Source organism: Pseudophryne corroboree, chromosome 9 (genome assembly GCF_028390025.1).
Source record: "Pseudophryne corroboree isolate aPseCor3 chromosome 9, aPseCor3.hap2, whole genome shotgun sequence".
NCBI lineage: Eukaryota > Metazoa > Chordata > Amphibia > Anura > Myobatrachidae > Pseudophryne > Pseudophryne corroboree.
Genome location: NC_086452.1, coordinates 462275630 through 462290728, shown reverse-complemented (window position 1 = coordinate 462290728; position 15099 = coordinate 462275630). Strand labels below are relative to the sequence as shown.

Genomic DNA, 15099 nt, shown 5'->3' with positions numbered 1-15099 from the left:
ACCAGAACCCCTCCCCCCCTGCATTTGCCTATGCTGCTAGCCATATGCAGGGTCTGTGGGGCAGCGACGGTGTTGACCCCAGGCCCTGCGCCAATGCCAACACACCCCTAGTTACTACCGTGGTCTATTATTACCCAGTTTCGTTTTTATTACAGTTTGATTCCATATGTACAGCGCAACGGAATATGCCCGCGCTGGATAAATAAATGTTAATAATAGCATTAATAAGAAAGATGTTAAGAACTCTGTCTTTTCCCCCTACAGGTAGCGCTGGGACCCCAGTTACGTTTAATAAGAATGGCGACGCGCTGGGACGATACGACATCTTCCAGTACCAGATGGGAAACCGCAGCATGCCAGGATACCGGCTGATCGGACAGTGGACTGACGAGCTGCAGCTCAGCGTGAGTCATACTTATTGCACGCGGTGCCAGGATTTCCGCGTTGCGTGTAGCGTTCTGGCTACGTGCAGTACATCTCATTGCTCTGAGCTCCTGGGCCAAAATAGTCTTTATCGCAAAAATGGTTCTATAATGTATCTTTCTAATCATCCCGAACCCCAGAGAGTGGCAAATATAATAGCAGGTCACTCATTATAGGAAGCTATAAGGGGCTACAAGCAAGGGAGGTGATCTCGAAACAGCCCATAAACAAGTACTGGAGGAGAGTTACATGGTGTCAGATGAGTGAGTTTTGCAACTTTTATAAACGATGGATAAATGATCGTTGGCAAGTGTATTGCAGCAGATAAAAGTATTTTTGGGGGACATTCTTTATAGTAATTTTTTTAAGTGTGTACATACAGTACTTTCCCCATAATACACTTCAGCATACATGTCCCTCATAATTTCACTTCTAATACCCTTTTCAGACAGACAGGCAAATTCCCAGGTGAAGAAGTTCTACCCGGTAATTTGCCGGCAAAGACGGGTCCTTTTTCTGTGTGAAAGGGTCATCCTGGGTTGAAATTCCCGGAGACACAGGAATTTACCGGGGTCGAAGACCGGGTATTTCTACCAGAGTTGACCCTTTCACACAGACAAAAAAACGTTTTGATTCGCAAATTACCGGGTTGAAATTTTTGACCCAGTAATTTGCTTCTCTGTGTGAAAGGGGGGTCAGACAGGAACCGGCAAATCGACGGCACTTAAATGCCTGGTAATTGCCGGGACTTCTGTCTGAAAAGGGTATAACACATCATGGAGATGGGTCCTTTTGTAGTCCCTGTTCCTGAATGCTTTTTTTGATAAAAGCAATAAATAATTTCTTATCACCGCAAACAACAGATAAAAGAAACTGCAATTATCTGGTCTAAAACGTGACAATTAATAAACATGGCCTTTTCTAATTAATTACTCATTACAAATTACAATCCATATGTTAAGTATTAAAAAAGTTTCCCCCGCTATAGTCTGAAAAAGCTTCAATGTTGGTTTTCTGGTTCTTGGCAGTCCCAGTGACAAAGGTGTGACTGCATGCCTGCATCCTAACCCTACTTGTCAGGTGTGACTGGGCAATCAGGTAAGCACACTGTCATGACATATCCCAGCATGCCCTGCCACCGTTTTAGCATTCCCTAACAGCAAAACTGTGGCAGAGCATGCTGGGATATATATTGTGCCACAGCATCTGGAGTGCCTCGTGTGTCTGGGATGCCTGCCTGTGACAGCCTGCTGCTGTTTGGGGGCAGGGAGGGGAGTAGCAACGGCTGCTGTGCACATGGTGAATATATTGAGGCATTGACCGTAAAATCGCACTCTCTGAATATTCTTTTGTGAATTGAAATGGGGCAAAAAGCTGAAATGGCAAAGCATGCATGCTCAATTTAATTATGTGCCTCCAATTTCAGTATTTCTACAAATATCAAATCAACAAAAGAGGTCTTTCCCTCAATGAAAGATCAGATTTTTTTCAGAAACGCGTGTAGACACATTATGAGAAGTTAGAAAGTGCACGTTAAGGAGCCTCGAGGTGTTTGTGGTAGCTGCTAATTCCTTTTCCCTTTGTCATCACAACTTTTATTAAACACAGTTGCACAATTCCGAGAGGCAGCCTCTGCAAGCACGATTGAATTTTCCCAGCTCTTAAAGATCCATATTTGTGGCTTATATTTCCCTTGATCACTCGGTCCTGACAGCGGCACTCAGCAAAAACACATTACACAGGACCTGGAGTCAAAGCACCACATCTAAGTGCAGTAATAAGTTGTAATTTAAGAGAGGACATGGCACAGACATAAATATTATTCCTCCGGCTACTTGCTCCTATCACAATAACCTCAGGATTTTGCAGAGTTTATTGAAGCATTTGTGTCATTTGTAATAATAAGATGAGCACAAACTGGAAGCTGTCAGTCTGTCCCAAACGTGCTGTACCCAAAGTGTTATCTTTCAGCTGAGGATATCTCAGGAAATCATCCTAAATCACAGCCCTTGGCAAAGAGAGAACGTCTGCTGATTTCAGAGAGTTTTCTTTATTTCTATAATCCCCCAGTGGATGAAAGGATTGTAATGTGTTACTCATCTGACATAGGAAGCGTGTGCTCTGCAGTACTTATCACAGAGCTTTGCCTGGCCGGACAGTGCCAGTATTCATTGAGTGTGGCCAATGGATCTTTGGTATGACCAGTGCTGATCTGGTGTCACTGAGATGGGTAGGGATATGATTTGATATGGTCATAGGATGGTCATACCATGGCACTGGGTATGGTCATTGGATGAGACTGAGTATAGTCATAGAATGGTGTTTTGTATAGTCAAAGAATGAGATTAGGTATGGTCATGGAAAGGGATTAGCTATGGTCATAGAATGGGAGTGGGCATCGTCATGGAATGACGCTGGGTACCGTCATGTGATGGCGCTGGGTATGGTCATGGGATGACACTGGGTATGGTCATGGAAATGAATTAGGTATGGCCAGGGATGGGATTGGGTATGGTCATTGGATGGTATTGGGTATAGTCATTGGATGGGATTGGGTATGGTCATTGGATGGGATTGGGTATGGTAATGGGATGACACTGGGTATGCTCATGGGATGGCACTGGGTATGATCATTGGATGGAATTTGGTATGGTCAGGGATGGGATTGGGTATGGTCATGGAAAAGGATTGGCTATGGTCAGAGAATGGTATTGGGTATAGTCAAAGAATGGGATTAGGTATGGTCATGGAAAGGGATTAGCTATGGTCATAGAATGGGAGTGGGTATGGTCATGGAATGGCACTGGGTAGGGTCATGTGATGGCACTGGTATGGTCATGGGATGACACTGGGTATGGTCATGGAATGGAATTGGGTATGGCCGGGGATGGGATTGGGTATGGTCATGGAATGGGATTCGATATGGTCATGGGATGTAACTGGCTTTAATCATGGAATGGGATTGGCTATGGTCATGGGATGTGACTGGCTATGGTCATGGAATGGGATTGGGTATGGTCATGGAAAAGGATTGGCTATGGTCATGGAATGGGAATGGGTATAGTCAAAGAATGGGATTAGGTATGGTAAGGAATGGGATTGGCTATGTTCATAGAATGGGTATGGGTACAGTCATGGGATGAAACTAGGTATGGTCATGGGATGACACTAGGTAGGGTCAAGGGATGACACTGGGTATGGTCATGGGATGGCACTGGATATGGTCATGGGATGGCATTGGGTATGGTCATGGGATGACACTGGGTATGGTCTAGGGATGGCATTGGGTATGGCCAGGGATGGGATTAGGTATGGTCATCGGATGGGATTGGGTATGGTTAGGGATGGGATTAGGTATGGTCATTGGATGACACTGAGTATGGTTATGGGATGGGATTGGGTATGGCCAGAGATGGGATTGGGTATGGTCATCGGATGGTATTGGGTATGGTCATCGGATGGTATTGGGTTTGGTCATCGGATGGGATTGGGTATGGTCATCAGATGGGATTGGGTATGGTCATCGGATGGGATTGGGTACGGTCATTGGATGGGATTGGGTACGGTCATTGGATGGGATTGGGTACGGTCATCAGATGGGATTGGGTACGGTCATTGGATGGAATTAGGTATGGTCATCAGATGGGATTGGGTACGGTCATCGGATGGAATTAGGTATGGTCATCAGATGGGATTGGGTACGGTCATCGGATGGGATTGGGTATGGTCATTGGATGGGATTGGGTACGGTCATTGGATGGGATTGGGTACGGTCATTGGATGGGATTGGGTACGGTCATTAGATGGGATTGGGTACGGTCATCAGATGGGATTGGGTACGGTCATCAGATGGGATTGGGTACGGTCATCGGATGGAATTAGGTACGGTCATCGGATGGGATTGGGTATGGTCACAATGCTTAGTAAGTGTATTAATGAGTTTACTTTGTTCTTATCTCTTTACTAACAGATACTATTGTAGGACTACATATCTTTTTACCAGCATGCATCACACTTGTCTTTATATAAGGTAGAAGTACCAGAGAGTGACTCATGGGCTTCCACCCTTCTTTGTCCTTTTTTCAAAAAAACTTCCTCATTCCAGTCAAAATAGATATTTGTTTGCCTGGTTTTCTGTCTTCTCCTTGAACTGTTATTTGTTGACACGTCGTTAGTATGCTCATTACCGCTGACACGAGGGTGTTGGGATGCATTCTTCCCCTGTCATTTCTCCTCTTCTTGCCTGTCTCAGCATTTCTTGGCAGTTGCACTGGTATTGATTACTATTCAGATGCAAAAATGGGGCCACCTTATGAGAAATATACTGGCTGATATCACAATACATCGGCTAGGTAAGGCCAATAATGACTTGTACAGGAAACCATTGTGCATAGTATCAGTCACTGTATTGTACAGGGGGTGCAAAATGTGTGAGGAGGAAAAAGATCTATCTGGCGATGTTGTAGAACTGTTTATACAGCTGTTAGAAGTAGTGTATACAGAACATGGGTGTACAGTAATCTGGGACACAGCCTATTATAAGGCTATAGAGACATATGTTGAAGTTTTCTGATTTTTTCTTTTCATTCTCCATATGCTCTGATTGGTCTGATCCATCAGTAGCCACTACTTGACGTATGTTTTTGTGAAATACTTGATGTTGAATCTCTGGAATCCGGCCAATATTCAGAATGATCTTAATATGTTTGCCGTGTTTGAGCTATTTATTCAGTATCAGCTGTCTGCAGTTGTACAACTCTGTATAAGGGCAAATATATGGGGGTTGGTGAAGGAACCGCTAGCCATCTCTGATCTTAGTTTATTCTACATATGTGCATCCATTAATCCACTACACTGTTCCACGGCTGTCTGGAGACTCATAGGAGAGAAATACACCCCCCAAAAAATAATATTTGAGATGTAGGACAGTTTTTTTCACAAGTGCTAAAAGACAGAATGCAAGGGGCCTTCAGCATAGCACCTGGCAAGAACGTCTGTAGATCCCCGTCCTAAGTGATCCCTAAATTTGCAGCTGTTGGTTAATCTTTCCCTTGGTACTCTCCGGTTGGACTTCTTTATGCAACCTGTGAAAGGGTTGGGATTGATTTGCCAGCCATCGGGATACCAGCCGTCAGAATACCAACCATGGCATCTCGATAGTTAGAATTCCCCCATGGCCTCCTAACCCTAATCCTCTATTTCCATAGCCTAAACCTAACCCCCCCCCACCCCCCTTCCCCGAAGCCTAACCCTAACCCAAGCAGCCTTACCCTAAGGGGGCCTAAACCTAACACCTCCCCCCCCCCTGCAGCCTAAACCTCCCCCCCTCCCTGGCTAACCATAACCTCCCAACCCCAGCGGCTTACCTCTACAACATGGCAGTAGAAGAGCGTTCGGGATCCTGGCTGTCGGTATTCCGGCACCGGACTGTTGACCCTAATTGGGATGCCGGTGTCAGCATTCCTAATAGTGTCAGGATTCCAGCGTCCGTATTCTGACTGCTGGAATCCCAACTGCCGGGATTCTAAACGGATTCCCTGTGAAAGACAATCAGAATACCGACCACGGCATCCCGATAGTTAGAATCCCTCCAGGGGAAGGTAAGCTTATCTACTTCCCCCCATGGCCGCCTAACCCTAATCCTCCTTTTCCGTAGCCTAAACCTAACTCCCCGCCCCCTTCCCCTGGGGGGGGGGGGGATAAACCTAACACCCACCCCCTACAGCCTTACCCCAACCCTTCCCCTAAAAACATCATCCCAAACTATTTGATGTAGTTTGTAGGAGATACTCCGCAAGCATTCAGCTCTACATCCGCCCTATATTGGCCCCATCAGTGGGTGCCACGTTTGTTTTATCACCCATAAGAGTATGGTCAGATGTAGTCATTTTTCTGATTCACCAACTGCACCGACCTCATTATAAAAATATACCTGGTGTGTGTATGTGCGTGTGCAGTAACCAGGGGCGTAATGGTACACAGTTGCCTGTGGGTGGCAGCCCTGAATGGGGCACGCTGACCTCCACCATTGCCCAATATTCTGCTTTATATGCCCCAGAGCAGGAATAATCAGGGAGCCCAGGGGGCGCGTGGCACGGTCCTCCCTCTCCCCGTATGGGTGCTGCTGGCGGGGTGGAAGTGACTGTGGAGGAGGGATTGTGATCTGCAGGAGATAGGGCCCCTCCCACAGCAGCTGACACTACGGGGAGAGACTTCCCATTGAGTGCATACTCCCCCCCCTTGCAGCTGTATTGGGGACACAGGCAGCTGCACAGAAGGACCATGTCCCCCTTAGCAAATGGCCTGGGCCAGGACCCTCTAACAAGCCAGAGCCCAGGTAATTAGTACCACCACCCTCACGGCGTCCCTGGAGAATGAGTGTGTTTGGGTGATGCATGGACAATGTTTTGGTACTGAATGCAAGTGGAGGGGAGAGGTGCGGGGGAGGGGGGGGGACACCAAAATATACAGTATCTCACCTCCAGGCTCCTATTATGAACCTATTACAATCCCTATATGGAGAATAATCAGGTACTCACCTGCTGCTGTTTCCAACTCACAATACACTTAAAAATCCAAGCTTCACTTTAAAATGCAAGCCTCCTTACAATGAGCAAGCTCTAATGAGTCTGTTCACTGACTAAATAGGCTCTCAACAGCAGCTGATGTAGATGAGAGCGCCTTTATATGTGCGAGTCCTGCAGACTATGGGCCTAATTCAGACCTGATCGCAGCAGCAAATTTGTTAGCAGTTGGGCAAAACCCTGTGCACTGCAGGTGGGGCAGATGTAACATGTGCAGAGAGAGTTAGATTTGGGTGGGTTATATTGTTTCTGTGCAGGGTAAATACTGGCTGCTTTATTTTTACACTGCAATTTAGATTTCAGTTTGAACACCCCCACCCAAATCTAACTCTCTCTGCACATGTTACATCTGCCCCACCTGCAGTGCACATGGTTTTACCCATTAACTAACAAATTTGCTGCTGCGATCAGGTCTGAATTAGGCCCAAAGTACATAGACCCCTATATTTTCCTTTATAAACCTCATACATGTTATCATATCTGCAGAGCCGGCCCTAACCAATATGATGCCCTAGGCAAGATTTTGGCTGGTGCCCCCTAGCACCGCCGCTAATAATGCAGGAGATGCCTGGCATGAGTCAGCTGGCAGCTCTACTAACGTCAGGTGCCTTTTGTTTATGAAAATGCATCACATTATTTGCATTACTGTGTGGCTAGGATGCACAAGCAGTTTCTGCTGATTAAAATGATATGCTGCATGCCTATATTCTGTGTGCGACTGCGGCTGTATCTGCCTATGAAATGCTACATTACAGTGATTTTCAGGAATACACTGCAACGTAGCATTTCATATGCAGATACAGCCGCAGTCACACACAGAATACAGGCATGCCGCATATCATTTTAATCAGCAGAAGCTGCTGGTGCCCCTAAGCATAATAAATGCCTTAGGCATTTGACTAGTTTGCCCATGCCTAAGGCCGGCTCTGCATATCTGGTTTTCAACTATTTCAATCTTTCACAATGTGCAGAGCAGCAGAGACTGCAATTTATTACATATAGAAAATACAATATACATGCAGCTCCTCACTACTGGTGACCGGGTGTCAGTAGCAGGTGGCAGGAGTCTCTGGGGTAGGGTACTGGGTGCACTGTATGTCTGATCTAAGGCCCTCATTCCGAGTTGTTCGCTCGCTAGCTGCTTTTAGCAGCTTTGCACACGCTAAGCCGCCGCCTACTGGGAGTGAATCTTAGCTTATCAAAATTACGAACGAAAGATTCGCAATATTGCGAAAATACTTCTCTGTGCAGTTTCTGAGTAGCTCGAGACTTACTCTGCCAGTGCGATCAGTTCAGTGCTTGTCGTTCCTGGTTTGACGTCACAAACACACCCAGCGTTCGCCCAGACACTCCCCCGTTTCTTCAGACACTCCCGCGTTTTTCCCAGAAACGGTAGCGTTTTTTCAAACACTCCCATAAAACGGCCAGTTTCCGCCCAGAAACACCCACTTCCTGTCAATCACATTACGATCACCAGAACGAAGAAAAAACTTCGTAATGCCGTGAGTAAAATACCAAACTTCTTAGCAAATTTACTTGGCGCAGTCGCAGTGCGAACATTGCGCATGCGCAAGTAGCGGAAAATCGCTGCGATGCAAAGAAAATTACCGAGCGAACAACTCGGAATGACCACCCAAATGTAGCAGTCAGGAGAATTTAGTCATAATAACCAGCAAAGAGGTTCCGCAGCAGCCTCACAATAGCCCTCATTCAGCAAGGATCGCAGCAGCTTTCCAGGTGTAATCCTTTGCAATGCAAATGCAGGGGGAGGTGCATAGCCCCCCCCCCCCCCCCCCCCCCTCCTGCATTTGCAGTAGCAATACTGCGATGTGATCGCAGTCCGGGATGAATATCGCAACGGCAGGCTGAGTTAGTCTGAGCTTATTCAGACTACCTGTTGCAGGGATCAGTACGAAATCCCACTGGACGGGATCCCGGCGGTCGGAATACCGACCAGCACAATCCCGACTGGGGGCGAGCGTAACGCAGCCCCTTGCGGGCTCGTTGCACTCGCCACACTAATTTATTCTCCCTCTATGGGTGTCGTGGACACCCACGGAGGGAGAATATGTCGGGATTGTGCCGGTCGGGATTCCGGTATCGGTATTCCGACTGCCGGGATTCCGGACAGCGGGATCTTGACCGCATCCCCTGTTGCAGGGTGGCTTGCGAGGCCAAGGAAACTGCGTATGCGACGCAGTCCGTGGCCTCGCCACTCCCAGATACGCCTCGGTTTCCAGCAAAGCCGGCCTCCTCCTCTCTTAAAGCACCCCTTACTCAATACCCTTGAGCGGGGACCCATGTCATTGAGGACATTAACCACTTGCCTGGCATGGTGGCATCAGATGTGACCATGCCTGAAAGTGCTCTATCTGACCTGGTGGCACAGGATGTGGCCAGTCAGATAGAGAGTGTTAGCAGCGGCAGGGAAGGGAAACTTCCCTCCGCTGCTGCTGTCAGAGGGATCGGAAGGTTCCTCTGCCTCCCCGCACTCTCCCCTACTGATTGCCGTGCTGCCGATCACTGCCGTCCAGCAGCTGCAGACAATGGCAGCCGCTGGGGAATGAAAATAAACCCTCCCAAGCCACCCCCAGACCACCCCTGTATACCTGGAGGCTGTCCCGGCTTTCAAAATGAAAGCCGCGATAGTCGCAATGTTTCCGATGGTCGCAATGTTCCCGATCGATGCTTCAATGTTTGGAGAAAAAACATATTTAAAAAAAGATATAGATTTTTTTCCCTTTTTTTTTTTAAATAAAATCATTTGGGATAGGGTTAAAGTCATGTTCTTCACCTAATTCACTCATAAAAAATTCGGAGCGGTTTTTGGCGAAATAAATCGTCGGTTAAGTGGTTAACCTAGCAGACACTATTTTGGGCTTCTCTATGGTACTCTGGGGGTCATTCTGAGTTGATCGCTCGCTAGCAGTTTTTAGCAGCCGTACAAACGCTATGCCGCCGCCCACTGGGAGTGTATTTTAGCTTAGCAGAAGTGCGAACGGTTGTATCGCAGAGTGGCTACAAAGATTTTTTGTGTAATTTCAGAGTAGCTCAAAACCTACTCAGCACTTGCGATCACTTCAGACTGTTCAGTTCCTGTTTTGATGTCACAAACCCGCCCAGCGTTCGCCCAGCCACACCTGCGTTTTTCCTGGCACACCTGCATTTTTCCGCATACTCCCTGAAAACGATCAGTTGCCACCCAGAGGCGCCCACTTCATGTCAATCACTCTGCGGCAACCAGTGCGACTGAAAAGCTTCGCTAGACCCTGTGCAAAACTGCATCGTTCGTTGTGCCAGTACGTTGCGCGTGCGCATTGCGCCGCATACGCATGTGCAGAACTGCCGTTTTTTAGCCTGATTGCTGCAAACAAATTCAGCTAGCGATCAACTCGGAATGACCACCTCTGTCTGTACGTCCTTTTGTCTGTACGCGAGACGTCCTTCTCAGGTTTTATCTTATTATAATATTAAAAAAGTTACATTTTAACTCAATCATTGGGTGGATTAGTGACCCAACAAAGTGAGGGCCAGATGTACTAAGCCTTGTAAAGTGATACATTACATGGTGATAAACTACCAGCCAATCAGCTCCTGTCATTTTTCAAACCCAGCCTGTAACATGACAGTTAGGATCTGATTGTCTGGTACTTTATCACCGTGAAATGTATCACTTTTCTCCCTTAGAATTATTCTTTACACCTATATACTCTACCTCTGTGGTCTGATTGGATGTATTTATATCTTTATGTGAATGTCATGGAGTAAAATCCACCAGCCTTTTCTTTATATTAGTATAGTACTACCCCAGTGCTCAGGTTACTTGCCAATTTCCCCCTGTCCCCTTAATTGTGTTTGGAAAATGTCAGTTAAGTGCTGACTTACTGGTACTTTATCTCTCTCCACTTTCTCTCTCCCCAAGGTTTGATACCCCCCCCCCCCCCCCCTCCCCGGCTGATTGCAGCAGTAGCTGATCCTCGGCTGTCAGTAACGCACGGTGGGCGAGGAAAGGGTTACTATGCCCGCTGAGTCCGCACACGACACACTTTGTGTTCCTCTATCTTCCAGCAGACAGCCGTATATCACACACAGCCTTCTGCAGACCTGCCCGGAAGATTTATATTATGTATAATTATCAATATGGCTTTACAAACATGTGCATTAAGCCGATCTAACACCCCATAAATCCTGCCGCACAATCCCCATATAAACAAGGCAAGGCTGCTCTCCCATAGCCGTCCCTGTGCCAACGCCGGGCACAGCTTCTCCTGTGTCGTCTGGAGCATGGAAAATGGGAGCTGCGGCCCAGAGGAAGCCGTAGCATTGTTCCATCGCAAGCAACCCGTTATGTTATTATGGTATTTGTATTGTCTGGAAGAAAGGCCTTGCTCCCCCCCCCCCACCCCACCCCATTCCGTACTGTAACGTAGTACCGTCTCTTTATCCGTTGCCTCTCCTACATAGATTGTAAGCTCTTCAGTATAGGGATTTTTTTTTCTCCAGTTTTTACTCCTCGTTTAAACTGAAATGTATCACGTACAGCTTTCTGCGGACGTCTCGCTCGATGTAAATAATACATGTTCTTCTATTGCGGTCTGGGGATGGACAACAGAAAGAGGAACAATAGGAGACATCACAGACCACAAATGTAAAAATAAACCCTCTGTATGTCTGCTGTACATTATCTCCCCATTAAGGGCTGGATTTATAGGCGGCTGTAAGGACGACGGCAGTAAACTGTCAATGGATCTCTTACGTTAAATGTAAATAGTACATATGTCCTCCTACGGTATGCAGTCATTGGGCCTGATTCTCGGTCAGCTGCGTCGGCGTCTTTAGTTCATGCTGCAGCCGATGTTCTTAAAACTGAGGGGGTCATTCCGACCTGTTTCCACGCTGCCGTTTTTTGCAGCGCAGCGATTAGGTCACTTCTGCACATACGTATGCACCGCAATGCGCAGACGCGTCGTACGGGTACAAAGCGGATCGTTGCTGAGCGATGGATTTAACGAAGAATCCATTCGCACAGCCGATCGCAAGGAGATTGACAGGAAGAAGGTGTTTGTGGGTGTCAAATGTTTTCTGGGAGTGTTTGGGAAAACGCAGGCGTGTCCAAGCGTTTGCAGGGCGGGTGTCTGAGTCAATTCCGGGACCGGACAGGCTGAAGTGATCGCAGCGGCTGAGTAAGTCCAGAGCTACTCAGAAACTGCACAAAATGTTTTTGTACCGCTCGGCTGCACATGCGATCGCACACTTGCAAAGCTAAAATACACTCCCCTATAGGCGGCGACTATCTGATCGCAGCGCTGCAAAAAGTAGCTAGCGAGAGATCAACTCGGAATGACCCCCTGAGACGCTTACTTGAGACGGTGCATTTCTCTATCGGAGCATTCTTATACGCACCATCGACACCTGCACCAGCCGTATAGAAAGGTTCGGTTCCACCCCCTCTGTACGGCCTCCTGTGTGAGAGGGGTTCAGCATCTTAGGATGCACCCGCCCGCATCTGCTTAGCCACCCCACGGGGTGCGCCCACTAAAATCCACAGACCATGCGTCCAAATAAGTCGCTGAGCAGTGACAACTGGGATACATGCGCAGGTCGACGCAGATGCATGCATCGACTTACTCGGCCATTTGCACGCGACATTCAGAATGTCAATAAGGACATCATGGCGACATTATTATAATGCTGACACTGAATGTCGACAGGCACAATGACGGCAGTAAATTCTAGAGTTAGGTTTAGGGTTAGTGCTGAAAATGCTGCGTCGACATTCTGGTGTTGCCATTCTGAATGTTGTGTACCACCCCCACCGCCCGCTCCCTGTACACCTGGAGAGACAGATGAGGGGCGTGCTGCTGCAAGTTAAGTGCACACACCCCCTGCCCTGTGACTACAGTAATTGTCTATTGCTCTTCCCCACTTTCCTGGAATGTCCGGGAATCTCCAACCTCTCTGGAAGCACCCCCAGGGGAGAAGGCCGCCTTCTAGATCCCAGGCACCCAAGAGAAGTAAAATTTCATCATCATTACCCTGCCCCATTGCTCCTCAACGGCGCAGATCCCAGCACTGAGCAGCGGGGGTGCGGCTGTGATGATGAAATTCACGGCACCTCGCACTGGAACCTACCATCTGGGGGTATTCTGCAAATACAGTACACAGGGCCTTAATCAGACTGCATCACTATCGTGATGCGAACGCAATTTGCCCTGTTTGGTGACTGTACGCACGCGCAGTTCCCGTCCTGCACATGCTTGGCCAATGCGATCATATTGGCTGTAAATGCCTCTACCCGATTGACAGGTAGAGGTGTTCGTAGGGCGGGCGGGAGGGTTGGTGATGGGCCATTGTGCGGGGGCGGCGCGGGGAAAATAGGTGGCAGGGAGTGCTATTTTTCGGGACGTCACATGCAGCCACTCTGATGGAAAAAATGGTGGAGACGGGGTTGTCCCTATGGGGGTTATATATTCAGGCTGGATTTCAGATTCTGCTAAAAAGCAGAATCTGCAATCCTTTCTTTCGCATGCTTGGGGCTGCCCAAAGCGTGCTGAACGTCCTGCCCAGCAGCTGCCACCCCAATTTAATTGCGGTCCCAGCAACCGTGAATGACCCCCTGCCTCTGCAGCCCGGCTTCGAAGACGGATGGCCCACAGCCATTTTTTCCATCGAAGCGGCTGTTTGTGACATCACGCAGCCACCTCGAAAAACGCAGCCGACTCGCCCCATTTTTTCTCTATCAGGTAGAGGCGTTCGCAGCCAATGGATGGGTCCTGCGCATGCGCATTAGTGCTGTGAGCGGGGAAATTGCAGTTGCATCGCACTTTGATGCAACCTGAATAACCCCCATAGTGTATAGTTATGCATGCCTACTTTTTTTTAAGATTATATTTACATGGATCTTATATCGACATCTGAAATGTCAATATTCTCACAGCACTGCATGATGGTTGGCATGTCGGCATAGTGGCTTTAGAGCATTTCAGCCCTAACCACAGCCTAACCCTAACAATAACTGCAACCTAACCCAAACACTATAACAGTATGCCAATAACACGCCCGGAAAGAGTCACAATTTCCAGTGCCGACATTCTAAATGTCAGCATTTTGACTACATAACCATTAAACAGATGCAACAAGGCAAATATACTGCAGGAGCATAAAGTAACAGATAAGAACAAAGTAATTACATTTTTATTTGTCAACGCGCAATTTACAAGGTCACAAGAACCCCCATTGTCCGGCTTAACCATCTCAAGGACACCGTTACCATTTAACCATTAGATCACGGTAAATTTTCCAAAAGATAAGGACAAAAGAAATTCCTAAGGAACCTGATTAGAAATTGCAAACACCAGACTCTGCGGAGAGACAATACACCCAGCATCTGCAGTTTGCAAATTAAATTGCTGCATTTCTCAATCTCCAGAAAAAAAACTGCATGGGATTCATGGGGGGGAAACTCCCATCATTGATTTAATAAAGATTCTTACTGGGCGATGCAGTAAATCTCATGATCTGCAACTTGGAAAATGAAACATTGCATTTGCGGCTATGATAATGTCATTCAATATTAAATTCCTTATCAAGGGAAGTACGGACAGTGGCAGATTTATTACCGGGCCAATTAATGGGAAATCATTACAGAAGGGAGAAAAGTGTCTGCAGTTCCAACGGCTGGTGCGAATTCTCCCGCCGCTCCCTGCGTTCCCGGTCCCAGACAGGCTAGTGTAGAGTAATGGATGTGGTACGATGTACGGTAAAAAAGCCAAATCATTGCAAGTTTTTTTCCCATTATAAGGCTCATCAGACGCTTTGCTGTTGCTGTTACCCCACTGCGCAGGGCAAGGTCCCCTGTTTCCCTGTAGATCTGTAAAGAAGGTCTCTGGCTTTGTAGGTAAGAAGCTGCGCAGTCAGGAAAGTCGCTGAAACTTCATTATCACAGCACTGGGGACTGTTTGTCAGGTTTAATCAGGGGCCTGGGATAAGAAGAGAGGCTGTGCAATGAGATGAGCTTCTGCTACATGCGACTGAGAAGCCCGTAGCCTGAAGAAGAGAGCTTGTTGCACAGTGGATTAGCTCCGTGTGGCCC

General features: G+C 47.5%; 1 protein-coding gene across 1 annotated transcript in view; it reads left to right on the top strand.

Annotated features, from left to right (window-relative positions):
- Nucleotides 1-15099, top strand: part of GRM7 (glutamate metabotropic receptor 7) — a 554627-nt gene that overhangs the window by 276735 nt on the left and 262793 nt on the right. The window contains exon 7 of the mRNA XM_063941283.1: nucleotides 265-404. Within this exon, the coding sequence (XP_063797353.1) occupies nucleotides 265-404 (140 nt within the window). The remainder of the gene's footprint in view (nucleotides 1-264; nucleotides 405-15099) is intronic.